Source organism: Falco rusticolus, chromosome 7 (assembly GCF_015220075.1).
Source record: "Falco rusticolus isolate bFalRus1 chromosome 7, bFalRus1.pri, whole genome shotgun sequence".
Classification (NCBI taxonomy): Eukaryota; Metazoa; Chordata; class Aves; order Falconiformes; family Falconidae; genus Falco; species Falco rusticolus.
The window spans coordinates 9,954,582-9,982,320 of record NC_051193.1 but is presented as its reverse complement, the minus strand read 5'-3'; the positions used below and the strand labels follow the sequence as shown (position 1 = coordinate 9,982,320).

General features: G+C 46.4%; 1 protein-coding gene across 12 annotated transcripts in view; it reads left to right on the top strand.

Annotated features, from left to right (window-relative positions):
* The window catches only part of CHD2 (chromodomain helicase DNA binding protein 2), a 72,775-nt gene that overhangs the window by 25,345 nt on the left and 19,691 nt on the right, over window positions 1-27,739 (top strand). For 4 of the 12 annotated variants that reach the window (XM_037394803.1, XM_037394807.1, XM_037394800.1 and 1 more), the window contains 18 exons: window positions 6,092-6,311; window positions 8,770-8,856; window positions 15,263-15,324; window positions 16,681-16,803; window positions 17,133-17,282; window positions 18,199-18,332; window positions 18,981-19,206; window positions 19,918-20,018; window positions 20,668-20,712; window positions 20,872-21,047; window positions 21,715-21,839; window positions 22,429-22,645; window positions 23,291-23,380; window positions 24,287-24,477; window positions 25,486-25,674; window positions 26,191-26,353; window positions 26,738-26,890; window positions 27,391-27,462. In XM_037394803.1, the coding sequence (XP_037250700.1) occupies window positions 6,092-6,311; window positions 8,770-8,856; window positions 15,263-15,324; window positions 16,681-16,803; window positions 17,133-17,282; window positions 18,199-18,332; window positions 18,981-19,206; window positions 19,918-20,018; window positions 20,668-20,712; window positions 20,872-21,047; window positions 21,715-21,839; window positions 22,429-22,645; window positions 23,291-23,380; window positions 24,287-24,477; window positions 25,486-25,674; window positions 26,191-26,353; window positions 26,738-26,890; window positions 27,391-27,462 (2,524 nt within the window). Of the gene's footprint in view, window positions 1-1,406; window positions 1,562-6,091; window positions 6,312-8,767; window positions 8,857-9,986; window positions 10,109-15,262; window positions 15,325-16,680; window positions 16,804-17,132; window positions 17,283-18,198; window positions 18,333-18,980; window positions 19,207-19,917; window positions 20,019-20,667; window positions 20,713-20,871; window positions 21,048-21,714; window positions 21,840-22,428; window positions 22,646-23,290; window positions 23,381-24,286; window positions 24,478-25,485; window positions 25,675-26,190; window positions 26,354-26,737; window positions 26,891-27,390; window positions 27,463-27,739 lie in introns of those variants that run through there. The other 8 variants (XM_037394804.1, XM_037394805.1, XM_037394810.1 and 5 more) reach the window with 8 other exon arrangements.

Sequence of the window (27,739 nt, the reverse complement as noted above, 5' to 3'; positions counted from 1 at the left end):
TTATCTGGAAAGGGCAAGCCTGTAACCTTAGGAGCGTTTGTTGTGCCCCTTGAAAGCCTGCCCAGAGTTGGCCAAATTATATTGTGAGTATTCAAAGTTGTTTGCGTTTACTATCTTCTAGTTTAAATTCCTGCTTTGAGACAGATCACCGCTAGAAATACATACCATGCGTGGGTACAAATAGTAGAGTAGCAGGAATATTTTTCTTCCCTCCCTTCCCCTGTTTCCACTTTTGCCTGCAGGAAAAATAAGTTGTGAAAAACTCTTTGACTGACCCTTCCAAATGCTTATCACTCAGAGAATCTTTGCCTTGGGAGACTGGCAAGCACCAATCGCTTTTTTAAATAACTTTCAGAATAAAGGGAATTAAAAATGCTAGGAATTAATTTATCTTCGGTACCACAATCTGAGTGTCATTGACTTGGCTCTCCTACGAACTCTGTGTACTGTATATATGGCCTTGGCTACGCTTAGAGTGCTTGCTCATGTTTTTTCCCAAGGCAAGAGATGGATCACATGAACTGTTCTTCTCAGCCCTCTGTGGTCCACATATTATCCCCTCTGTCAAATGTGATCCCCTCTTCAGGTGATCTATAGCCAGAATCAGTTTTGTTTCCTTCCCATGCTTGTTTGGCCTAGAGTTGAAATGTAATGTGGTTTGGTGCTTGTTTTACAACTACTGTACAACCCGAGTGCATGCATCAACGTTAACTGTTGGTGCTCATTTGCAATATATGTAGAAATTTCATACATGTATATATATAATAAGGAACGTTACATTTATAGATCAGATATTCAAAGGAAATGTTTAACGGCAACATGGTATCCAGCTGAGATGGTCCGTTAACGGCTTCTGTGGTTTGCCACCATCCCTTTATGCGTACAAAAGTTTGTACGTAGTTTGCTTTAAGAAGACACATCTGTTTAAATAGTTTTAAATTGGTGGCCTGCCCTGGCTTTGGTGGTGTGTTGTTTTGGAGTAAATCTTGGGCCACTACCACTGGTGGACAGGTGAGGCTGGCAGCCATTGCTGAAGAGCTGTGGGGGCTGAAAAGCCTCTTTCACTGGTAGAACTGGGTCTGACCGGTAGGTATGGTCTGGAGAAGACATCCCGCTCATTCGAGAGTTGCAGCTTGGCTGCTATTGGTCAGTGGTGACCAATGGCAGCGGGTCAGGTGGGCTGACCTTAGAGTTCCATCAGGTGATGTCACCAGCCTGTTGCCATGGCATTGGAATGTTTGGGTCGCCGGCGGGCAGTTGGCTTCCAACTGCCACGGAGAGAGGTTGAGCGCCCGCAGGTGGCCAGGCCCAGCAGTTGGCTTGCTGCTGCCCCAGCACTGGGGTCTTGCGCGCACCTTTTCTCCTCCGCAGCCCACCTGCGCTGCCAGCTGTGATACGCTTCCACAGGCTTTGGTTCCTGTAGCCTGGCTGGCGATTTTACTTGCTAAGCCGGCAGAAGCGTGTTTTGCTCTTTCTCTGGATTAGTCTTCTGACGTGTCAGCATGTTCAAACATCTCATTGAGGAGTCCATCAGCCCAACCTATGCTGGCCTATGGACAAAGTGAGTACTGGGAAGATGGGGGAGGAGAGGGGCTGTCTCGCAGCTGCCTGCCTTTGGCCTTACAGTGGCAGCAAGCCAAGATGTGGATGGACGTCTGGGTGTCAGTTATCCACAGGACACGTGAAGCTGTGTCCAAGAACCCATACGGGTTAAGCTTGTGTTTGCTTATTTTTTAAAATTTATTTTATTATTATTATGTTGTGGGTAACAATAAACTTGGTTTCTGGTATTACCTAGTCTCTGATATTATCCAGCCTTGGGAGTTTGTGCCGAGGACCTTGTCAAGCCTGCATGGGTTGGTTTCAGTGGTGCTGAGGCCTTGCTGAGCTTGTGAAGCCCAATAGAACATTGCTGTTTGGATTCAAACTTGTTTGCATTTGAAATGTTACAACAATTCTTACAGCTAGGAGGAGTTTGGCTTGTAGGAGGATCTTGGGTCATTAATCCTCCTTTATCCCCTGGGCTGAATTCAAGTCGTGTCCATCAAAAGCCAAATTTTAAAAGTCCAGGCAAAGAGGTGCCCGTTAGAGCCATTTCCTTGTCAGCTCTTGGTTGCAGCAATGCATATTGGGTAATTTTTTCAGCTCGTCTTCCACCTTCTGGAAACATCTACTGTTTGTACTTGTTGAGAACTTACAAAATGTTTTGTTGCTTTTAGCCAGGGGTCCTCAAACTTTTTAAAGAGGGGGCGGCGCGCGGGTGAAGTGGCAGGCAGTCATCTGCTGCTGCTTGGTTTCCCCTCCCCAAACCCCCAGCGGGGGGTGTCTGTAAATACCGGGGGCCGGATTGAGGACCCTGGGGGGCCGTATCTGGCCCGTGGGCTGTAGTTTGAGGACCCCTGCTCTTAGAAAAGATGGTCCCCTATAAAATGAAGTTGTATGTGAAATATTAAACTCTAAGGCTGGAGGCTTCAGGCACGTTGTAATTGCCTTGTAAACTGAGATGCCTGATTGTAAAGGGTCTTATCAGTGCTGTTCAGCTACTTACTTCTTGGAAGGAACATGTCCTTCTTGGTAAGGGATGATTTGGTTTTCTTCCCCCTCAAGTCAGGAGCAGGCTCTTAATTAAAATGGAGTTATAGCCTGAAGTATTTCTTAGAAACCAGTTAGATGTATTTGGCTGAGTCTTGGCAGATCTCAATTTTTATAGGAGTTTCTCACTTTAAAGGAGTTACCAATGGTGCAGCTGTAGCTTTCTTGATGTTCACAAGTGTTTCTGTGCTGAATTTGGAGGAGTGTGGACTGGTTGAATCATGATTTTTGTGAGAATTAATTATAGGTTATCTCCGCTTACAGTTGAGTTGAAAGTGGGACTCGTTTGGTTTTTAACTTAGGGGCATTAAAGCAGGGCATATTCTAAAAACAGTTTCTGAAAAGAGGACTTAAATCTCATATATGTACTGTGTAAGGCCTGACTTGACATACAATGTTGCTAGTCCTTTATACTCTGTTGGCAGGCAGATATGCTGCCTGATCGTTGTTGTGATAGTTAGAAAGGATTATTTTATGGAATTAGCCTTTTCAGTTCTCTTATTTGATTGTATCAAGGTAGAAACAAAGACAAGCACATACCCTTTTGCCTTGATAACAGGCTGTTCGTTAAAAAAGAATTACTTGCAACAGCCTTCAAAAGGACATACGTCGTCTCATGTATATTTCTTATTAGGGCAAGCGCACACATACCTGTGTGTGCAGACGTGTGTGTCATCTGTCTGTCACTAGAGAAGTCCTCTTTTCAGACGATACAGTTCACATCTTGGAAAAAAAGAATTAAAAGTGCCCAGATAATGTGGATAAAGCACATGAATCATGGCTATAGATGTGCAGAAAGGCTGTGTCCCTGTGTCCTTGAAATAAAGCTTAGGGCCTTGAGAAGCAAAGAGCTCGGGAGTGGGAGGAGGCCAGTAATTATTGTTCTGCCTTTAAACAAATACTGCCAAAGCTGCCTGCCCTCAGTCTAGCCTGGGTGGTTAGAATTTCTTCCAGCTATTGCTAGTAAATCTGATTGAAGAAAAGTGTCTTCTTTTGTGTGTTCCCGTGGAACATGGGACACCAACGTGACTCAAACAGAGCCTGATGTTGCCAGTTTGTGCTGTGACACTAGCAGTTTGGATGAGTTCAGGTCTCATTCTTCTGTGGAGGCTGAGTCTCCATCTCCACAGGAGGCTCTGTGGGACTGGGTCCTGCCAGGCCCTGCCTGTGGAAACCGGCTGTCCCTAGAGCTGCAGGAGCATCCTTTCCCTAAGTGTTATGGCAGCGCTTCCTAATAAAATTCCCATGGTTTTCTTGGGGGAGAAAAAAAAACCACAACCAAACAACCCAAAAAAACCCACCCACCCTGGAACTCTGAAAATTCTCCAGCGGGGAAGTGTCATCACTTGCTCTGAGTAGCCTCGGTTGCAAAGCGATGTGTTTGAGTGGGCCGTTGGTAGCAGATGTCAGCAGGTCTGTGAACGTGCTTGACGAGAAGCTGCACGGAAGCTGCAGGGTGGTGGGCGAGTGGGGAGAGAGACGGTGGACGGTGCTGGCAGGGTGCAGCGGGAGAGCACAGCGATGGAGGGCTGCAGGGGAGAAGAGGGGGCTGAATGCTGCAGAAAACATCGAGGAAGGGCCAGGCGGCAGCAGGCTGTAGCGAGATGGCTGGGCCTTTGGTTATCGCAGACAGGGAGTGGGACAGGCAGGAGTGACCGGCCGGCCTGGAACAGTGGTAGTTCAGCTTGATTTTCCAACCCTGCTAGGACGAAATGCCACGATACCCCCGTCTCCTTTGAAGCCAAGCTGGGCTAATGAAACCAGCAGCCACCAGTGACAGCTCGCCCTCTGCGCCTTGCTGGAAAAAGGCTCTGTTTCTGTTACTTCAGCCTTAGAAATTTTCGCTCGCAACTGTTTCTTTTTTTCCCTGGAAAAAAAAAAAAAAAAAAAAAGGCTGTGCCTCTTCCATTTTAGGAGTTTGCCAAGAGGCCCAGAGCTGCAGCCACCACTGCAACGAAACCGCAAGATGGTGGAAGAGGGAGGGTTGTAAAATGGCGGCCGGGAGCCGGGCTGCGGCCCCGCGCGGCGATTGGTGGAGCCGGTTCCCGCCGCGCTCGGCTGCTGCCCTCTGCCCGCTCCCGCCGACACGGCAGCCGGGAGCCGCTGCTGCCCGAGCGCGTAGATACTTTAAGAATTCTTTTCCGAGAGCGGAAGACTTACTTCCGTGGTGTAAATTAGCCCTATTTGCATGGGGGTGTACCAGCGAATAGGAGCTGAATCAAAAATCCCGTCTCTGTAGCGTGCGTTGATCTCTATAGAGATGTATGCAATTGTACATGAGCTTTTGCTTTTTTGTCTATTATTTCTTTTTTGGACTGGGAAATCTGAGCCTTTGACGCAGCTCTTTACTTTTGTAGTTTTGTACAAAAGGAGAAAAATAAAAAAAAAAAATCTGGTTTTCCTCTGCAGAGTTTTCCTGACTCTTTCTTTCTTGACGTTACATTTGCAGTATGCCCTTAAATATTATGAAAGTGTTTCGCTGGACATCAAGAGCTGACTTGGAAAGAGATGCTCCTTGTTCTAAAAGTTTGTAGCATTGTTATTGCCGCGCTGCGTTTTGGTTTGCGAAGCGTGGGATTTGTAATAATACCTTACTAGCATGTATGGTATATGCTGTAATGAGTTTTAAATTTTCTTTAATTGGATTTTAAATGAAAAAGAGGTGTTGGAGTGATTGGACAAAGGTATTTGAGTATACTGGCCACCTAAAATAGTCCGGCCTCTCATTGTTTTGTTGAGGTGCCTGCATTTAAGTGAATATTCTGTACATAAACCTATTTTAACGTAAAGGGGGGGAAGGTGAATTCACCTATTTGATGTTCTGCTTTCCTGTTATTGGCTACTTGAGAGATGCAGCCTGCACAGCATTGGTGTAACCCTTTAAACAGGACCTGCCTCAGCCGCATAGATATGCCTGTATAAGCTCCTTACTGCTGCTTTGTTGCTGAATTTATTATTTTTAGAAGAAACATGGTATTTACTATAATAAATAGTATTATGCATACGATATTTGGTGCTGGCCTCTTTCAGAAATTGAATGTTGGATTTTTGAATGGCTGGCCATACTAGGATGTAGTGGAGCGGCATGCTGGAACAGCTGCTTATCTTTAATACAGCAGGATGGTCTCTGCATGCTCCAGCACCCAGCATAGCTTACTCTTGCTCGCTCTGAATGAGCCAGATCCTCCCAGTAGGACCTGTGCTACTGGTATTGCTAGTGCTTCTCTTCATGGTACCACCACTCTTTTTGTTCTGGTTGATGAGCAGGAGATACTGGACAGTGCTTTTTTGAGGCTGTGCTCAGGCCCATGCGTTCAGTGCCTGTCCTGAGAAGGAATTGCTTCTGGTTCGGTATGCCAGTTTGGGACCGCACAGGTCACACCTGAATGTAGGCTGTTCCAAGCCTATTGTTGTAGGACATGGCTCAGGTTTGCTCACTGCGTATTTCAAAGCTGTGACGGTACAGTTAAAATGTAATCTCTTCTTTCTCTACCATCAGTCACTCGGCATCCGAAGAAGCCTCTGGCTCTGACTCCGCAAGCCAGTCTGAAAGTGAGCAGGGCAGCGAGCAGGGCAGCGAGTCAAACAGCAGCTCGGAGTCCTCTGAAAGTCAGTCTGAATCAGAAAGTGAATCAACGGGTTCAAAATCTCAGCAGACCCCTCCTGAAACCAAAGAAAAACCAGCCTCTAAGAAGGAAAGGATAGCAGATGTTAAAAAGGTATTGCCTCTGCTGCTCTGCATAGCTGTGTTACCCCTGTACTTGCCATGAAAGAGCAGGCAGCAGGACCTTAACAAAGCTGTCTTCAACATCCCTGCCTCTTTGCACATTGACCCAACAGCCTCCAACCTCTGGTGTCCCCAGGACGCTCGTTGGTTATTTGGGCCCGGTGCCGTGCTTGTGCCCTGCTGGTGTCATCCTTGTTGTGATGGGACAGCCCTTTGGGCACCAGAGGGTGATGGGGCTGACCGATGCGAATGAGGGGCAGGTTTGCCCTCCACCTCTTGCTGCCCAGGAGGAAAAGGGTTTGCAGGTGTTTAATGCATGTGGTGTCCCGCTGGTTGCTGAGCACCTCCGCTGTACCAAAGCTGTGCCTTCAGTACCTACTTCACCTGAGGGATGGAGGCACCCGAGTAACACAGTGTGGTGTGAGGCGAGAAAGAGGAGTCCAAGAACCCATTTGGAGACAGGAACTTGGTGAACTGAATTTACTTGAAGGGAAGAAAATCAGGTTAGGTCAGGTCTGGGGTTTTTTTGTGTGTGCGTTTTTTGGTGGTAACTATCCTGTTCTTCTGAGCTGTGGTTTGCACTTAGCACAGCTTGCTCATGAGAGGGTTTTATGGAGAAAGTTGCTATGTACGTAAAGACTGAGAAGGAAGGGCAGTGCTTTCAGCCTGCACTCCCCACATACCTGCAGGGGAGAAGGGAAGGATTGTGTTACCAGCTTCTCCCTCTCACAAATCTCTAGGCTGCCAGCTCAGCTCGTGTTCAGATGGGCAAGGAAAGATGTGTTTATAAGGCAGTTGTGGTAACACGATATTCAAATTTCTGTTTCATTGTTGATAAGTGGGGACTGAAGGAAGTTTTCCTCTGTGGGGTTCCAAGAGCATGTCCCTTACAATAAACATTAAAATTATCCTGTGAAGGAGCGCATCCATACAGAAGGTGATAATTAGCATGGATGAGGCATGAAAAGGTCAGGGCACCCTCTAATAAGAAAGCCTCTCCCCTTGCTTAATTTCTCTGTTAATGGGCGTTTTCCTTAGCTAGGCTTAACCTAGGCATGTTGATACCTGTTCCCCTTGAATAAGCAATGCAATTAATTATTACATTACTGTTTATTTTGTATTTCTGTCTAGATACACCCGTGCAGGTGAGGTTAATTTGTATTAGATGCTATTCAGATTTGTCATGGGAGTCGATCCCTCATCCAAAACCTGTGCCATTTAAAAGATGAAAAGACAAGTTGTTCAGATGGTTTGGGGAGTATTTTGATGTTTTCTGTGGTGTGAATTTTTCTCTCTTCACTCGCGTGCCCAACAGATAAACACCTTCGCAATCTGTCTGTTGCAGTGTTACCCCATTCCTCCTTTAACAGTAGCAGAAAAATTGCTGGGCTGTAGCCTTCTATTCATCATGCTCTCAATCCCAAGTTACTGCTGCATCTGGCAGTGTCTTTTGATTTCTTTTTCCTGCTAGTGGCTTGCAGAGACATTTCAGGACTGGAGGGAGAGAGAAGCAGAAGGAGAATGAATAGGCTTAGAAAACTTAAGAGGATCAGGTCTGCCGCGGGAGAGAGGGATTGTTGGTGTAGGTGTTTGAGAGGCACATTGGTGGTTTCTGTCTACCCTGTAAATCATCTGTGTCCTGTGTCACCAGCACAGCTCTGCATTCATATCCCTCAGGGCATCAGTTCCTGTCTCCCCCTTGTCCTCCTGTTCATCCAGCAAGAAGAGATGCCTGCTGTTAGGCAAAGTGTATTAAACAGTTGAGGGCCTGGTTACAACAAATAGAGCACAACCATTCCCAGTAGTCGGCTCTGCACATCCACATGTCCTGCGCTGCCAAACTGCATTTGCATCAGTCCATCCTGGAGAAGAACCGGCAGCACCGCTGCCTTGCCTTGCCTTGCCAAAGGACGGGGTGCCCTGGTCCATTTGCTGTCCACGCTGGGCCACAGAATTCACTTTTGAAGGTGGTGCTGGGCTCCTCAGGCAGCTGGTGGGGTTTTCCCAATGGAAGGGAATTGTGGTGGAAGCTGTTGGCGACATTAAATTTTTCTTTTGGGTTGATACGTCCATTCATTCCACATGCAAGGTGTTGCCTCCTTACCTTCAGCACCGTTGCTTGCAGAGCACTGGCTATCTCAACACTCTGTCCTTCAGCCTAAGTGAGCTGGAGGGTAATTTGTACACTGGTGGAAAGGTGGACCGTTGTAAAGATAATGCTCAGATAAAATATGCTGCTTTAGCGTGTTGCCAAATACCCCAGAATAACCATAATCTTTTTTCAGCCAGTTTTTTAAAGGGTCTGTCTACTGGTTGCTAATTCCCTAATGGTCTTACATTGATTTTTGAAAAAAAAAAAACCACAAACCACCATTCACCATCAAACTTTTCGAAAATGTTAGAAATAATTGGGGTGAAGCAGGCCTTCTGATGGTCTGTTTATTTTGCAGATGTGGGAAGAATATCCTGATGTTTATGGGGTTAGGAGGTCAAACCGAAGCAGACAAGAACCGTCACGATTTAATATAAAAGATGAGGTAAGGAAAAAAAAAACAAATGAGGGATTACTGCACATATAAAAACAACCAAACCCAAAGAGCAGAGGGAGGTCTCGTCTGCATTGCCTTGTAAACACCGAGTCCTGGCTTGGTGCATGGATGGAGCTCACAGTTAAGGTCCCAGTCCTGCGGTTGGATCCGCTTGGCCTGAGACCTCTGGAGTCAGCGGGACACGGTGTGGGCTGAGATCTGCATGCACTGGTCTGATTGCTGGAATGGGGTGTAATGCGAATCATGCTCTGCTGTAGAAATGTCCTGGAGATAAATGAGTCTGTAAAAAAAAACAAAAAACAAACAAACAAAAAAAACCAAACCAAAAACCAAAACAACCCCAAAACACCAAAACAAAAACAACCAAAAAACCAGAACCAGAAAACCAAAACCACAACACAACACAGATCCAACCAGGAATAAAGGAAACCTCTCAGAAACACCTTATAACAACAAAACAGTCATTGTTGTACATCCTGGAATGGATCATGCTGATAAATGCGTTTGTGTGCGTTCCGCTTTGTGAACTATCACTTTTCTTTTGTTGAATATTGGGAAGTCTTTCATGCTTCAGCTGGAGGTGACAAGTGGTCAAAGCCTGGCAGACAAACCTTCTAATTGTTGCTTTTCCTGTTTTTTTTTTCTGAAGATTTAGGAATTAGCTACCACCTTGACTTGCATCCAGCAGGCTTTCTGCATACAGCTGTTCATCTGTAGGTCTTCAGGAAGGTTGAGTAGCTGTAGCAGAGGGGAAAGAAAAAAAGAGAGAAGTTTAGACTGAAAGTAGAGCCTGGAGCTTAAAGCTAGGTGCAGGACCACGTGGTTGGGAATCTGAAGATAAAGCTTTTCAGCTGAGCAGGAGCCCAGTGGTGCTCTCTGACCATAGGGCTACTTGTGCTTTGCCACTGAAATGTGCGTTTTGATGCTCGAGGGGTCTGAGTCATGTGGCAAATGCAAGTCTCCAGCTCCTCGCTCTGTGCATTATTGAGCCTTGTGGCACCTGCAGTACCACCACCTGCCCCCCCCTCCCGACTCCTGTGCTGGATGTCCCACATAGCAGCAGGTTAGGAAGGGGCTTGGGGCACATCATTGACTTAGCTTTTGTTTTCCTTTTCAAGTTCGGCAAAGCCCAAGCTTACTGGCCGCCTCTCTGTGCGATGCCCCGGCATGCACTGTGCTGGCGATGTCACACCCACCACCGACCTCCACTGCAGACCCAAGTGCCCTGTTAGGGGCTCAGGTAAGTCCCATCTTTTTTTGTTTTACAATATTACGTGGTTTTGCAAATGTTGTTTTCTTTTTCGAGATCTTTATTTCCTACTACTTAAGGTACGATAAAGTTTTTTTTAAAAAAATAAATCTGAGATGTAAAAACTTTGCTATACCACAAAATATTGTAAAAAACAAAAAAAAAAAGTCCTTCCAATGAGCCCAATGATCCCATCGCCACCTTTGTGGAATGGAAAGCCAAATTCAACAAAATTGGACCCACCCCTTCCCCTCTCTCTCCCCAAAGGAGCACTGGTCCCCATAGGGCAACTCCCATCTGCAGCAGAGTCCGGTGGAGGGTGTGACGTGTCAGGAGCACAGTGCTGAGGCCTCGTGAAGAGCAGGAGGAGATGGAAAGTCTTGCTTTTGGAAGACCTAAACGCCAAGAGGGAGGAAGTAGCGTAGCTCGAGCCTGCATGGTGCTGAGGCCTCCTTGCTGCTGCTGGAGCTGGCAGAAACCCAAGGCGCTTGACACCTCTTAAGTTTGCTTTTTACCTTTACAGGGTTAATCCTGTCGCCAGTGACCTGCTCTTGTTCCTTGCTGCTTGGGACTTCCAGCACAGTGTCTAGGAGCTTTTAATTGCCTTCTTCCCTAACGCTTCTCTGCAGTGTTAGCAAACAGCATCGCTTAGGCAGCGTGGCAGGCTCAGAGCGCAGAATGAGAATCACCCATCACACCTGCCCGTGTGCTGCCCCGTGACTCACCCTGTTCGGGGGAGATGTTGCGTAGGTGGGGGTGGTTCAGTTCTTTGGGGCACTGTTCAGTCACTGGTCTGTCCTCTTGAGACCAGCAGTTTGGGTAGGGTTATTTCTGTGTTAGAAATGATTGCCTTCTGGGAACTGCCCGTAAGGCCACCAGCACGTTGTGTCGGTCTCCGAGCTGTAGTCGGGGAGGGTGAAACCCAGCGATCGATGCGAAGGCGTGGGCTGAAAGATGAGGAAGCGAAAGCGGAGTTTTGCATGGGGGCACAGAGCGGCTCAGAGAGCTAGAGCTGTCTCCAGGAATAAGGGCACACGTGAGTTTTTTAGTAAAAACAGTACTTGCACATGCATTTTCTCTGCAGTTAATGAATTGGCTTGAAGTTTCAGCAAGGGGATGTGAGACATGCAGGGCCAGGTGCCTTTCAGAGTGTTCTGGGGCAGTCAAGAAATAAACGTGCCCAAAACAGGCACAGTCTTCTTGCTGTAAAAAGGGTGGTTTCAGGCTGGAGTTGGCAATAAATGGCGTGGTGCATCTTTTCTGTGAGAGGCCGTAAGTCATGCACCAGAGGTGTTCCCAAAATACAGTTGGTTTTATTATTGAGAAAAATATCTGCTCATTTGCATTTTGATCGGTGCTTCACCTCACATATTTGCTGAAAGTTCAAACACTGCCAGTATCACAGGGAAAGAGAAGTTTGGCAGACATAAGAAAACTTAACGGGGTGAGCTGAGATTCTCCAGCTTTTCTGGAGTGCTAGAGCTTGGCCTCTGTTAAGCCTGCAATGAGCAAATCCTCACTTTGACTTTACTCTGAAATATTTCTTGCCTCTGTTTAAGCAAGTCTTCATCTCTCCTAGTAGGCAGCATGAGCTCAAGAGGCTCAGCTGGACCATGCCCATGGCCTTGAGTCTCCATTTCTCCTGTTCTGAGCTAGCAGCAAGGATGCTCACGGACAGCCTGTGGGACTAGAACATTTAGACTGCTGCTGCATTGCTCTGCTTGGTGCTACGTGTGCAGTATCATTATGTTTTGTGCAGCGTTACTCCATGGCAGAATACAGCATATTTAGTCTAGTAAAAGTGCGCACACTTTATGCACTGGGAGAAAGAATAAATTGGATGGGAGGAGTCAGGCATGGAGAGGGAGGGCTGGTCCCTTCAGCTGGAGGTGGGAAAGCACGTTTTAAGAGTCTAATTGCTGGTCCAGTTGGAAATGGTGGTGCAGGAGTAAGATGGGCACATCTGTAGTGTTTGGTAGGGAAAGGGGGATCTAGGAAGGCAAGGCATCTTCCCCCTTGGCCACAGCAGCAGCACCCTAGAGGGGCAGCCTGAGCCCAGCTGGGTTTTGCCAGTGCTGGTAGGCAGGCTCTGAGAGCCAGCAGTGTGTGCCCCCAGCGTCTCTTGCTGGGCTGAACAAAAACCCTGGTGGGGACTGGAGACCGATTGTGTCAGCTTGAGCTTGTGTCGTTCAGGGATGTGATGTTACTAAAATTCAAGTTGCGTGTGATTTCCCAGCCAGTCTGCTTCCCGGCGATGGTGGGTGGCAGGCTGGAGCGCGGATGGGACCTCAGGTGTGTGCTCTGGACCTGGCATGCTCCCAGCTCTCTGGTTATCAGCTGTGCTTCCTTAACTGAGGAATTTGCCACCAGCCAGAGCCTGTGGGTTGATGTCGATAACGGTGTTTACAAGCACAAGCTCTGTTTGTGCTGTAGAGTCCAGGGCCGAGGTGCAGATCTCAGCCTTGGGCTGATTGGAGCAAGTCCACGTAGAGTTTTGCAGCTGGGTCCTCAAATGTGGATTTAAGCAGAATTAAGAGGTTGCTAAAACATGCATGTGCTTTTTTAAAACAAAATTTGTTATTATTTCTGTATAAGATGGTAGAAAGCAGCTTTCAGCCAGGGGCTGGAGCCTGGCACCCCGGGGTCAGGAGTTGGTGAGAAGGAGACACGGGTTGGAGGTAGGTGATGGAGTGGGGAGGAGATGCTGCGTCAGTGGGGCTGCAGGGCTGCAGGCATGGCACTTCCCAGCACTTGGGACAGCGAGGATGTGGGAGCACGAGGCAGGCAGATGACTCAGGCTGGGGATGGGGACTGGCTGTGTCAGAGGAGATAGAGCTGGGCTTGACACGCATCCAAAAAAGACAGTGATGCCTTTGAAAAATGTAACTGAAGGCGGCTGAATTGCAGTCGTGAGTTAAATGTTTCAAGGCAGGAAGAGGTAAGGAAAAGACACGTCATTAAGAGATAGCATCAGCTTTGTAGAGACAGTGATAGAGCAGGGGGAGAGTAGAGGCATGAGGAAAATGGACAAAAGAAACTTGGAAAATGGGATTTTTGGCAAAAAAGTGGAGTTAGTTTCAGAGAGCCAAAGGTTGTATTTGGTTTTCTCCAAATCTGATCATCTGTGACGCAGAGCAGAAATAAAATCCACCTCTTTCTACTTGTGGTTTGCCAAAAGACAGCGAAAAATAAACATGCGTTGACGGACAGCTCTCAAAAAACCATGCCAAAATTGGAATGGCAAAGCAGCACGCTTCAGAAAGCAGATAAGACATTAAAAGGGGGGGGGGGGGCGGGGGCGTAAGGAAGACTTTTAAACTTTGCTTGTTGAAACTGAAATCTGTGGAATGCTTGGCTTGTGTTGCAAAGGGTAGGTAGGTCTCTCTGCGGTGTTTGCCAGTCACGTGCTTCCTGGATGCTTGGTAAATGAGACAGGGATTTCATGCAGGGCCTTGAAACAGGTGGATGAACACGTGTTTGTAGTAAGATACGGTTCAAAAGGTGCTGTTGTGTCACGTGTAAATCTGACCCCAAACCACAGTGAAATTCAGCAAAGCTCTTGGTCTAGTGTGGCATCCAGTATTTCAGTATATTTTAATGGAAACAGTGATGCAAGTGAGAGGGAAAATTCTGTTGGTGGAAGGGAAACTGGAAAGTGGAAATAAAGGATCTAGAAAGCAATCAGGAGGGTGGGCCATGCCTCTCCAGAGCCTGGAGTTTTTCATGTTGCAGCTCACACCATTTCAAAAAATTACTGCGAACAGCTCTTGGTTGTAAGCTTTGCTAGCTGTATCCAGGAGGGTGGTAGGGGTACCAGGAGATGCAAACTGGGGTACTGGTGGTGAGCAGGCATTACCTGGAGCTAAAGCTCAGTACTGCTGCAAAAAGCAGCATGAAGCAGATTTCCAGTAAGCGTGTAGAACAAGGTGTCTTGGAGGCTGCTTCTGTCATTTTAATACTCCTTTAGAAATCTCACATTGGTTTCTTCAGTTTTCTCCCTGCTGGTTTGCATTTTCTAGAGCAAGTGTATAAGGCAAAGTAATCTTTTGGTTGACGGGTGTCATTTGTGTGGTAATCTGTTTTTTATGGTTGACTAGTTTTCACGAAAATGGGGTTGTGTACAACCAGCCTAAAGGTTGGGGGGGTTGGGTGGTTTTTTTTTAGCTGTCTTGGTCTGTAGGAGTTAATGACGCCCACATTTAAAATAGTACAGCAAGGAGTTAGAATATCTCTGGATATATTTAGCCAGCGAGACTTCACTGGTGGAGACTGGAGGATTAGGAGGAAGGAAAGCAGCAGGACACGGCCCTGATGCAGTCAGGTCCTCAGTCACTTTTGCTGTGGGAGGAAAAAAAAACCCAACAGGAAAGCAGGGACACTCCTGTGATGAGAATATTGTCTGTTTATGAGAATTTCCTTCCTTATAGGAAGTTTCTTTAATGAAGGAAGAGAAGATAATGCATTTGTTGTGAAAGTGCAGCCACAGAATCACAGAAACCAAACCCAAACAACCCCAAATACTGCAGGTTCCTGCTGAAATGGCAGGTATGGGCGCTCTTGAAAGTACATGCAGCCACTGCACCTTCAGTTAAAAGCCTTGTAAAACAGCTAAGCCTTAGCACTGTGGCAAGCCCTGAAAGCGCGAAGTCACACTGCTGCCTGATTTTCGAGCATCAGGCAGGAGAGAGGCTCACCTTGCAACGCAGGTTGCAACAGCGCCTGGGCGGTGCGAGGTTTGGTGGGTTCAATTCACCCTGTGGTTTTGTAATCCAGGGGGTGTTGCACTGTCCGCTGAGATGGCATCTGCCAGGTGTTGGAGGTTGATGCTGAGGGGTAGGTGGGTCGCAGCCTTGTGCATCCCCAGCTCAGGGACTCCAGGACAGCTGTTGTAGTAGATTTCTCCAGCCTTTCTGCAGAGAGTTACCTTCTTCATGCTGAGAGTGCAGCAGCAGTAACCAGACTGGTGCCGGGGGGCTGGCTGCTCTCTTGCAGCCCCGTCACACCAAAGCATCCTTCCAGCACTGCAGTGAAAGAGCAGGCAGGCTGTGTCCGAGCTCAGACCACGTGCATGCGTTTCAGTTGTATCCTTGAGGAGACAGTCCAGAGCAAAGCCTACAACCTGATTTTCTTTCTTTTCAATTAAAGGCAAGTAGCGAATCTGAAAATGACAGCCCAAAAAGAAGAGGCCAGAAGCAAATGAAAAAACCGTAAGTTTCTAGGGAAAGGGTTTTGAATGGTGATACTTGGCTTTGTTTTGTTTTTCAGAATAGTAGTATTTGATTGATTGCTAGGTGTTGTCAACACGGTGAGCTTGTAAAATAAGTTCTTTAATATTTCCAGTAATAATAGTTCGGATGACTGAAACTTCAGTATGAATATGGATCTACAGATGGGTAGAATTTCCCAACTTTTCTTTCATTTATATTTTCCCACTTGCCTGTGATGGAATCTGGACAAGTCAGGTTCGCTTTCTGTTGTCAGTCTTCCAGTTCTCCGTCAGGTTACTTACTCTCCTTCGGATGTACTTAAAATAGTTTAACCCCTTCTCCATCCACCTTTTTGATTAACAGAGGATAAGAAGTCAAATTATTGTCCTCTTTTATCTTTTATAACCCTCTATTAAAACAAAAGAACTTCCATAAAGGATATTTTGGATGTCTGATCACCATAACCGAGTTCACCTACAGTCATATTTTACTGCTCTTTTCCATCTAAGTACCTTTTTGTTTTTCCAAACACTAAAGTGAACTGAAGGGGCTACAAGTTGCCTGTTGGAGAGAACTTACACGGCCACATGATCCTGCTCCCTTTCTCCTGTTTCTTGTCTTTTAATTTTTCATTTAGTTGTACACATCAGTGCAGGAGGGAAGGTAATAAAGCACAGGTCCTCCCTGTTGTAGTATGGACCTCTCTGGGCAAGGGGAATAATCCCTGTGGACTCTCCATGTCCCCTTGGAGAGAGGAGGGGCTCCTTCAAAGGGCATTTCAGAGCTGCAGCTTTGCTCTGACCTGTCCACGGAGAACATGCTTCCTTCCACTAATGGTACAGTATGATTTGCCTTCACACTTGGAAACTTTAATTGCCTGAATTTGGATGGCAGGAGACTTCTTGCTCCATTTTCCAGGCTACAAGGAAGTCATATAACTGTGCACATTGTGGCTTGTACGCCATAAGTGAAAGTGAGCACTTCTCTTAAGATTTTTCCAGCCCATTTCAGAAACAGAAAAGAAAATTAAATAAATCAAAGCACTTTTCCACCCAGCTGTAAGAAGTACAACTCTGCCACAAGCACTGTTGTAGTATGTGTTAAGAGCCACTCTTACTCAAGATACGCTGCCCAATACCTGAACTGAAACCTAGGTGACTGAGGCTTCTTCCTAAAAGCAGACAATCACACCATAAAATCACCCGTGCATTGCACTGGCCAACCGAGAGTGCAGTTTTGACCTTTGCCTCGTAACTGTGGCCTGCTAGCATTAACCTAGACGGCTTGGGTGTCTGTTTATCCAAGTATTTGTGTTGAAATCCGATTGCCCTTCATGACCTACATTTCTGACTCTAGAAGTAAATGGAAAAGAGATGTTTCTGGTGAAGAGGAGGATGAAGATGGAGGGGAGCAAGGCACCAGTGGAGAGAGTGAGCCTGAACCGAAGAAAGTTAAAGCAAGAAGACCTGCTCAAAGGAGGTAAGGAGCGGTTGGTTCAGTCTTGTCTGTCTTTCTGCATGTCTTTTCTGCCTGTGCTTGGCAGGGAGGTAATCTGTAGTTGTCACTAAATAATGTGGTTTTATTTCCTGCGATATTGCCCTTGTTTACAACCTAGTAAACCTAGGACCTAGTTACTGTCTTTACCTATTTCATGCTCCAGTGAGTGATGCATTGGGTTTTGTGGTAGTTAACAGCGACTGTGTCTCTAGGAGTCCAATATTTGAGATTCATGCTTTCTTAAAGATTTACTAAAATGGATCTTCATGTAAAACACGCTGTATTATGGCTTTTATTAATTCTGATTTTAGAACAGTGGCCAAAACCAATGTTAAAAAGCCTCACAAACCCCTGCGTGGGAAGAAGAGAAAGAGGCCAGACTCATCTGAAGATGACGATGACGACGAAGATGATGAGACTCCCAAGAGACAAACTCGCCGAAGAGCAGCCAAAAATGTCAGGTATCAACAAGTGTGGGGCTGCTTGGTGATGCGGGTTGGCTGGCTGGGGAAGGGGGGGCACCAGTGGGCCCTGACTGCCCGTGTGACCCTGCAGAGACCCTGCCCTCCCCTGCAGGTAGCTCTTGGCAGAGATGTGATTCTTTTGATGGGTTCATGCTGCAAACACAGGACTTCTCTTTACCTTGTTTTGCCACCTGTAAAGGAGGAAATATTTACCAGTCCCTCTTAGAGAAATGTGAGGAGGTTTGCATAATGTTTCTAACACACTCTCAGATGAGATTAAGAACTGCAATTAATAGATCAAAATGAGTGAAAGGGAGCATCTGTGCTCGACTGGACCAAGTGTCTGGAAGTGGCTGATAGGTACTGTCTTGGGACAGAGTATCAAGACATGGTGGAGGTAAACCATTATCCGTTCCCCAGTGTGCCTTCTCACCTTTTGGCAGTCCTAATAAAGGACTTGCAAAGAGCCACTCAAATAATATTTTTTGGTAGTTAAACGCTCATCAAAGATGAGAAGTTTAGCTCCTAGGGTGGTATAGGCACCCACGTAGCCTTTTGATACTCTGCAACCTCCATTGTTAAACATAAAATAATCTTTCATTGGATAGAGGAGACTTGCTCTGTTGATGACCTTGCTTCTGCTGCAGGGGTTGTTCCATCTCATTATGGAGCATCTGGTGTTGGCCACAGTCAGAAAAACTATATGGACAAGATAGACTATTAGTCTGATAAAGTATAGCTATCTGAGCGGGGGAAAAACCACTGAACAGCTAAGATAAGAAATGCATGTGTGAATATGCAGTCAACCACAAGATAAATGCTGGAGAGGGTTTGCCCCAGTCCATGCCATTCTCTGTGTTTCTGGACTGGAAAGTCGAGGGCTTTTGATCAGTTTGGTTTTTATCTTGTTCAGTTACAAAGAAGATGATGATTTTGAGACGGATTCTGATGACCTGATAGAGATGACTGGGGAAGGAGCTGATGAACAGCAAGACAACAGTGAAACTATTGAGAAAGTCTTAGACATCAGGCTTGGAAAAAAAGGAGGTGCGTAGTTCTGGAAAAAGCCTTTATTTCTAACGTCAGTCATGTGCAATCACAGTTCCTCTTGAGCTGGTGCAATGCTGTTGCAACTTCAAAGTGGGGCCAAGGGTTTCAGCACTCTTTACCCTTTCCTCTAGGCCTCTTATTTATGTCTTCCAGCAGCTTTTGTAAAATGCACTATTGAAAAATCTAAAACGTCAAGTTTATGTGCTTGGCAGCTTTCATTTAGGGTGCATACATTTTAAAGATGCAGTCATTGTTCTGCAGTTCTTGCTTTTCCCTTCTTTGAAATACAGCATAAATCTTCTAGTAGAGTCAGTTTTCGTAGCTCCATTGACAAGGTCATAATGAAAATAAAGCCGATGTTTTGTTCTCGTAGCCTTACAGAAGTGTTTTTGTAAAACTGAATGGTTGTGAACATTTTCAGGAGACCTTTGAATTATACTTAAAGGCGTTTATAACAGAGAGACTTAAAAAGATTCTGTTATATAGAAAACTTCTGTGTGCCTGTCTTATGGGGTTGCAGAATCTGTAGGATATTCTTTGTGCTGTCACAAAAGATGTATTAGAAAAATAACTTTCTGCTCTAATGCAGTTCATGTCCAATACACGATAGCAAAGGTACTGACTGCAGCCTGATTTCTTTTGCAGCCACTGGTGCTTCCACTACAGTGTATGCAACTGAAGCCAACGGCAACCCGAGCGCTGACTTTGATCCTGAAAAGGATGAGGGAGAAGTTCAGTACCTGATCAAATGGAAAGGCTGGTCATACATCCATAGCACATGGGAGAGTGAAGAGTCCCTGCAGCAGCAGAAAGTGAAGGGCCTGAAAAAGCTGGAAAACTTCAAGAAAAAAGAGGAGGAGATCAAGCAATGGTATGCTTTACTTCAACCAGTGATTTGGCCTTGGGAAAATCTTTTTTAGGAGAGGTTTGCGGAGTCATGACTGAGAACATTTGATTTCTTCTTGAAAAGCACGTTTCATCCAAAGCAACTGTTTTCAGGGCACAACGCTCACATCTCTCTTTGCCTGCTGATGAGCATCCTCCCTCATAGAGGTGATGTCCGTGCTGTGGTCTTGAGAGAGGAAGGGACACAAAACCCACAATATTGCCACAACCCAGGCTTAAGAGTTGGGGTAGCTGACAAAAAAAAAGTGGTGCCCGCATTTACTTGGCCCTGGAGGTGACACGAGGGCTTACAGCCTTATTGACTCTTGCTAATTGTGGGCTTATCTGTGTGCAAGTTTTGGCATCAGTTTATGTCCAACCTCCGCGGGAATTGTAAGGGGAGCTATGGTGTGTTTCCAAAGTGTTAAAGCTGGAGTAGCAGCTTCCATCTGTGACTCTGGTATTGAGGCTGATTCTTGCTGCAGTATAAGGCATCACTTAATAAGGAGACAGTATGAACATCTGTGACGTTCGCTTCTCAGTAGTGATTTATAGTTAATAGTTTAAGAAACATATAAGCAGTAGTGTGCTTCAGTAACTTGTCTGAATGACAGGACCGTATAGGAAAGTAGAATTTCTATATGTGGCCTCAGAAGCATTATAGTGTGTTTTTGTTCTGGATTGTTTTTGCATCTAGGCTGGGCAAGGTATCACCTGAAGATGTAGAATATTTCAACTGCCAACAAGAGCTAGCTTCAGAGCTCAACAAACAATATCAAATTGTGGAGAGAGTAATTGGTAAGTGGACCCAACACTTTTGTAAAGGGGTGAAGTAGGAGTGGGAACTTTAATAGCTAGTGACAGCAGAATGACTGTATGGCACACTCTTCTTCCTGGTCCTTCAGTATCTCCAGAGAAAGAAACCTGGTGTTAACTGTATTTCAGTGTATGAAATCCACGGGTTTGAACAGGAGAAATGCAGGTTTACAAATCAGTCACTCTCCTTGCCTGAAGTGTGGGATGATACGGTAGTTTCCAAGAGGATGTTGAGGTTGCTGCTGCTGAAGTTCCTCAACTTCAGCCCTTTGGATGCAAGGTGTTTGCATCCAAAGCAGCAGTACAGGTCTGGCTTGTATGAGGACCGCTTTATGTGACGTGGTTGAGGATGTGGTTAGGCTGCAAGGCTGCACAGGGGTGAGATTTTCATGATCGCTACTAAAAATAAAACTGGGACTTCCTGAGCACTTCAGTAATACCACAGTCATGTCAGTCATAGGTGCCAGCATCCAGTTTCTTTGGGATTGGCTTGGAGAGCTATTTAACCCATTTCCAATGCAATTCCTGTAAAAACGGGTGGGGTGTCTGGCAGAGGCAGCCTGCCTGCCCTGCTCCATCTGCTGGCTGCCGGCACTCCAAACCCTTCCTTCCCTTCTGTCTCCACACACAGCTGTGAAGACCAGCAAGTCTGCCACGGGACATTCGGATTTCCCAGGTAAAGGAGTGTTTTTTGGTCCCTATAAACTTTTCCTACTGGTTGAGACCTGTCTTGTGGCTGTATGGGTGGTTCGGACTGCCCCTCTGTGAACCACTCTTGTGGTGCAGCCACAGAACCACAGTTGCTGAGGTTTGGGCTTTTTTGCATATTTTGCAGCAAACAGTCGCAAAACATCCTCAAATGACCCGGAATACCTCTGTAAGTGGATGGGGCTGCCCTATGCCGAGTGCAGCTGGGAAGATGAGGCTCTGATAAGCAAGAAATTTCAGCACTGCATTGACAGCTTCAACAACCGCAACAACTCCAAAACCATTCCCACCCGGGATTGCAAGGTTTGCTTAATTCTCTCCTGTTGCTGGGTTTCTTCAGGCTGGGTGATGACACGAGCGGTGGGGATGTGTAATTTTGTAAGGACAAATGCCAGAGACCATTTTCCTATCCTCCCACCAGTGTTTGAATGGTTGTTTGCCTTTCTTGTATTGTACTTCAGGCAGAGATGTGAACCCCTTTTAGTTTGATTTACTCCTTGCACAGTGAGAATGTTCCGTCCCCCCGGAGAGTGGGAGTCTTCATTAACCCTTGCAAAGTGCTTCCTCTTCAGAAGGAGCTGCAGCAGAAATGCAGAGTTTTAATATCAGTTGGATCAAATAACAGCGTACCTGGGAAAAGATGCAGTGGAGGAGAGGGATGGAAATAATGGGAGAAAACCCAAAAGAGGACAAAAAAGAAAGCAGAGTTTATTCCATCTGGTGTGCATTATGTACAGCTTACTGCACTGCTGGGGAGGCTCACGGCCCTGGTCGTCAGAACCAGAGGACAGCAGGCAGAACGTAACACTGTGGAGCTGTTATCTGAAATGCACACAATAAGCACTGGCTAGGAAAACGTGGACGGACTTTAACCGAGAAAATCTGCTGAATTGATAGATTTCGTTGCTGAATTTTCATTACTTAATTTGTCTTTTTCATCAGCGGACTTACGGCAGCATCTTTTTTTCAGGTATTGAAGCAGAGACCAAGGTTTGTTGCCTTGAAGAAACAGCCTCCTTACATTGGTGGGGAGAACCTGGAGCTGCGAGATTACCAGCTGGAGGGCCTCAACTGGCTCGCTCACTCGTGGTGCAAGTACGTACAGATGCTATGTATGTGGTCTTCGTTTTATGTCTCCTGGTTTTTGTCCCAGTAGGACATGACCCTCTTGTTTTCACCTGAGGTCTTTACCCAGCCTCCTTCTGCAGCTTGAAGGATTTTGAATGTTAACACACCCAGCTGCATTGCAGACACCGCAAGCAGGAGCTATCTGAAGCGTGAACTTAAGAAACCTTGTGTGAAAACAAAAAGCATTTGCCCTGGCTGGGCCTGTTCACGTGCTGGACTTGACTGTGGTGTCAGCCTACTACATATCAGCCCTCATTTTCTGTTGCCTTAACTGAAAAAAGGGGTTTCTGGCTCAGCATGCTTATACACTTGTTGAAGTCTTTGAGAAACGTCCATCCAAAATTAGGCCACTCACTCTCTTCTCCCTTTGCTTTTGTTTTTGCAAGTTATTGTGCCATGTGCAGTCTGGCTGTCCCTGGGATCCACTTGAAAGTCTTCAGATAAATGTTTTTGCACTGCCCCCTTTCTGTCCTGGTGGATTGCTATTCATGCTGGTGCACAGTGAATTAGTAGTGGGGGAAACGTGCACTCAGGCAGCATTTCTGTTCTTTCTCAGGAACAACAGCGTGATCCTGGCTGATGAAATGGGACTGGGCAAGACGATTCAGACAATATCATTCCTGTCGTACCTCTTCCATCAGCACCAGCTCTATGGCCCGTTCCTGGTGGTGGTGCCCTTGTCCACTCTCACCTCGTGGCAGAGGGAGTTTGAAGTGTGGGCACCTGAGATAAATGTGGTGGTTTACATCGGAGACCTCATGAGCAGGAACATGGTGTGTAATCGGAAAGCAAAGAGTGTGGGGTTGGGTAGAAATGCTGGGTGCAAAACAACAGCTTCTGTGTAACGTGTGACGTGTTCTGCTGGAGAGGCTGGTAGAGAGTACTGGCAGTACTGCAGGGGCTGGAGCTGGTGTAGCTGAGCACACGGGTGTAATTCACTGCTGCAAGGACTTTTCTACTTTTCTAACTTATTTCCTCTCTTAGAGTGAGCACAGGAGTACTGGCTTCTCTCAGAGAGTCTGGATAATACCACTCTTGTGCTGGGCTGAAGTGTGCTGCAGTAAGAAGTACAGCAGTATAAAAGTCCTTGCTTCCTATATGCTTAATTATTCACGTGACAAAGCACACAAATGTTGTGAGTCTTGCGGTGTCGATAGTGAGATGATGCGTACATTTGGCAGACAGGGTAATGTCACAACAGCAAGTTGTTTGACCTTATTTTTTCACCTGTGCGAGGGCAGTTGAACCATGTGTGCTCTAAAGCAAGCTGCTCCTTGGGCACCCCGAGCTCATCAAATGGCACCTTGAACACGAGGGTTTTGGACTTGGGGTTGCTGGCTATAGCTACATCAAAATAATGATTGCTAACTTTTCTTTTGGTAACAAAGTTAACGTTTGTCTCCTCTCGCCTCTCACAGATACGTGAATATGAGTGGATCCACTCTCAGTCTAAAAGGTTGAAATTCAATGCACTTATTACAACGTATGAGATTCTCCTGAAGGATAAGGTGAGTAATGCTTCAGGGATGTTTTTTAGACTTTCTTTTGCTTGCAAAGGGGGAAGCCAGGCCCTAGCTAGGGGGCTTCACCTCTTTCCTCTGTAGTGCTGGAGAACATACAGCTACTGTTTGCTTTTGCTGCCAGTAATGCAAAGGGAATGTGGGACACCTGTTACAGTGTTTTCGCTCTTGTACTGCACAGTTGTGGTGTTATTTTTACTTGTAAAACACCAGGCAGGGATTTTACCTGGCTTAATTTAGGCTAGTTAAGAGGACAAAATATTACACTGAACTGCTGGCCACAGTGTAAACAATACCTGGATTTTTACACTTCGAAGAAATCTGTCTGCTTAGGAAATGCTCATCATCCCTGTCAGTGCATCACTGAGTCCTAGCAGAAAACAAAAAAGCTTAATACTAATGTAAAAAAAAAAAAAAAAAAATCAGAACTCAGATTACCTTAACTTTATAGGCTTGTTTGTCTGCTCTCCTGCTGCTGCTCCAGTGCTACAGCAGGGCCGCAGGAGCATGGAGAAAAGGGAAGAGTAGGGGGCTGGGGGAGGACTCTGCTTTCTGGGTGAAGCGAAGGTGGATTAAAATAGATATACTTGCTGAAAGACTGTTGGATACGGCAGGAGTGCTATACAGCAGGAGCGCTATACAGCATGGCTACTTTTCACCTTTCCAGGGAGGCAAAACTAGCGTGGGTGCCTTGGTCACCAGATTTTGTGAACAACAAACTCTGTGAGCCCAGCTCCTTTGGTGGGTCCAGCACTGGGGCTGGGGCAGGACATCCTGGAAAGCAAACACTGCACTGCTTCCTGGCCATGGAGAGAGGGGCATGTGCAAGGTGGTGGGGCTTGTCTGACCCTGTGTCTCCTTGGGGGCTGTTTTTTTTTTCTTCTTTCCCTCCAGGCTGTTTTGGGAAGTATTAACTGGGCCTTTCTAGGCGTGGATGAAGCCCATCGGTTGAAAAATGATGACTCTTTGCTGTATAAAACATTGATTGATTTCAAGTCCAACCACAGGCTGCTGATTACCGGTACCCCACTTCAAAATTCACTCAAAGAGCTCTGGTCCCTGCTGCATTTCATCATGCCAGAGAAGTAAGTCTCCTCCTGGTCCTTTAGAAAATACCTCCGTGTCCATTCTTGTTTGTTAACTAGGCTCAAGGGAGTGCATAATAGCGGAGATCCCTGAATTAAATCCTTGAATTAAACTCAGTGGAGTTAGAGCAACAAAAGGGGAACAGACACGGGTGGGGAAAATCAGAGATTAAATGACTAACACAAGGAATATTTCTGGCAGCAGATTGAATGAGGAAACCTAATACATGCCTTTCAAATCTCTCTGCTGTCTTAGAGCCATCTCTAAAAAGCTAAACTTGTTTTAAGCAATCATCTCAACCATCTCTGAGGTTTCACTGTGGTTCAGCCACCCTCGCCAACCATTTTACGACAGTCTCTGGAAGTATTGCTTGAGGATGGGGCTGTCTAGCTGATCGTGTGTCTGCATTGTAACAAATGTTTTCTTTAAAACAAAATGGGCTATGTGCACTGCTAAGGCTTAGACAAGCATGCCCCAAAGCTTGCTAAAATTATACTTGACTCCAAAAAGAGCTGTCCCCCAAATTCTTTGGATCACAGAAAGTGTGAAGGATAGGGATGAGGTCTCCCTAGCGGAGGAGAAGAGCAGATCTCCACATTGGAGGAAGCAGCCATCCAGAAGAGCCTTCAGAGCAGTGTAAAGCGTAGTACTGTTGCCAAAACCCTGCTGAGTGAAGGGCACTGGGGAAAGTTCAGAAAATGCTGCCAGGTGAACATCAGCAGGAGGCAGCGGAGCAGAATACTGGAAAGCTTGGGATTTTGGGCCCTGGGAGTCAGCGTGGAGCTCAAGGACAAGATGTTAGGAAGGCACCTAAGGACAGAGAGCTTCTGGCTTTGCCACCAGTCTGTTTAGTTAGCCAGAGCAGAGTGAACCTTTTGTCCTCCGCCGTGTTTCCATTAAACTGGTGATCTCCTGTCTTGTGCAGTAGGAGCATATCCAATAGCTGCTGTTTGGTGCAATAAGACAAGGTATTCAGACCCTTCTCTGCTCCTTGTTTCTGTTGCTAGGTTTGAGTTCTGGGAGGATTTTGAAGAGGACCACGGGAAAGGTAGAGAGAATGGCTACCAGAGCCTTCACAAGGTCCTGGAACCATTTCTCCTACGCAGAGTGAAGAAGGATGTGGAGAAATCTTTGCCAGCCAAAGTGGAGCAGATCCTCCGGGTGGAAATGTCTGCTTTGCAGAAGCAGTATTACAAGTGAGTGATTTATTATGTTCCTGGGAGCGCCAGTAGAAGTGGGCACATCTTTCTGTGTGCCTTGGGAATGTGTTCCAGTATACTGTGTCCTTCAGAATGCAGTGTGGCAGCCATCACCTGTAGTACCAGGAGCTTCCCAGTAGGTATCTGAGGTAGGATAGTTGGTAACTTTTCTTCTAAAAGAGCATCTGCAGACCACTGGGGGTGCTTTTGTAGAGTGATACAATTCAGCTGGCTGGCTTTTCAGGACAGAGGCTATGTCTTTCCTGGGGGAGTAAAGCTCCCCACAAAGTTGTGGTGCTGTTTAATATTAAGCTGTAATAATGTCAATTGGAAAGTAAGATCAGGGTTTTTAGTGAGGTAACAGCAGTTTCCTGTAGAAGTAAAGAGAGATGGAGGGAGGGAAGTAGACTGATGCTTGAACAAGGTGTCCCCGAAGGTTTTGTCCCTCCAAGAATCCAGCATGCCCACTCTGCACTGTGAAATGATGTGGTCTTTTCATTTTCCTGCCTGCAGGTGGATTTTGACACGAAACTACAAAGCTCTTTCAAAGGGAACGAGAGGGAGCACATCTGGTTTCCTGAACATTGTGATGGAATTGAAAAAGTGCTGCAACCATTGCTACCTTATTAAACCTCCTGAGGAAAACGAGAGAGAGAATGGCCTTGAGACCCTGCAGGTGGGTCTTTGGTTACCACCTTTTTTCCTTAACTTTCCTCTGTCTTCTGGCCTCCCACCAAGAATGAGGTCTGGTGAAGCTTTAGCTTCTGTGGCATTTCCATTAGAAATAGTTCTCACAGCTAAGCCACTTGAGTCTAGAGCCCTTTGCTTCCACTGTAGGCAATGTTTTGTGGCCACCTAGAGTGGGAGTTGTATGCAATGTAAGATCTGTCTTGCATGATTCATTTTGTGTGTGGCCTCTGCTGTGTAAATCCAGATGATCTAATCAGAGATGTATGGGAGAAGCATGACCCCAAAAGAACCAGATCTCTGCATGTGTCTGTGTAACGGACATAAGGGTGAGATTGAAAAGCATCAGCTGAAATGACGGTTACTTGTTCAGTCTCTGATCAGGAGCAGTGGAAAGCTAATTCTTTTGGACAAGCTGCTGACCAGGCTGCGGGAGAGAGGCAACAGAGTGCTGATCTTCTCCCAGATGGTGAGGATGCTGGACATCTTGGCAGAGTACCTGACTATCAAACACTACCCTTTTCAGGTGAGAAACATCAGCGTGGAAAAGCGGGGTTCACTTGAAAACTTGAGAAAATGCCAAGGGCGGCGGGAGTCACAGCTTCCCAGAGATTGCTTGCTGGGATTACAAGTCGCACTGACTGAAATATACTGGAGGGAACTGGGAAGTCCTTTTGTTTCAGTGAAATTTCAGTTTCTCTGCAAAATGCTGCCTCTGACAGGCCCCTGCTTTGGGCTGTGTCCTGTGATAAACCCCGAGGATAGGATAGCCAGCGCAGAGACTCTGGCTGGGAGCCTGTAACGGGAGCTGCAGCGTCACTCTGTGTGACTGTTGCCTGAGCATACCCTGCTCCTACCCTTGCCACACGGTGGGCTAAGGCAGTGCAGTTATTTTTAATTGGTGGCTATTTTTAATGATTAAATGCTGCAGGCAGGGAAGGGGGCTGTAGGGCTCCCAGAACTTGAGCGCAGCGGTTTCTCAAGGCTCCTTTACCTTCTTTCTTTTATCATCGTTGATTTTTCCAGCGCTTGGACGGCTCGATCAAAGGGGAGATCCGAAAGCAGGCTCTGGACCACTTCAACGCTGACGGCTCTGAGGTACCACGGCTGGGGCTGTCCTGCCTCAGGAGGGTCTGGGTGGGCTGCCCGAGCGGCGGGTGTTTATGACTCAGTCGCAGGTTGTGACTGCCAAGAGGGGATTAGTTCAGTTCATTTCTTTTTACAGGACCCCAGATACTTTTAAAGACACAGATATAGCAGTTTTTGCAGCTAGCCATATTGCTTATTTTAAATCTCCTACATCCAAAGAACAGGGCTGCAGGTCACGTCTCCAGAAAGTCCTGAAGAGGCTGGGAAGAGCCAGAATTTAACAATT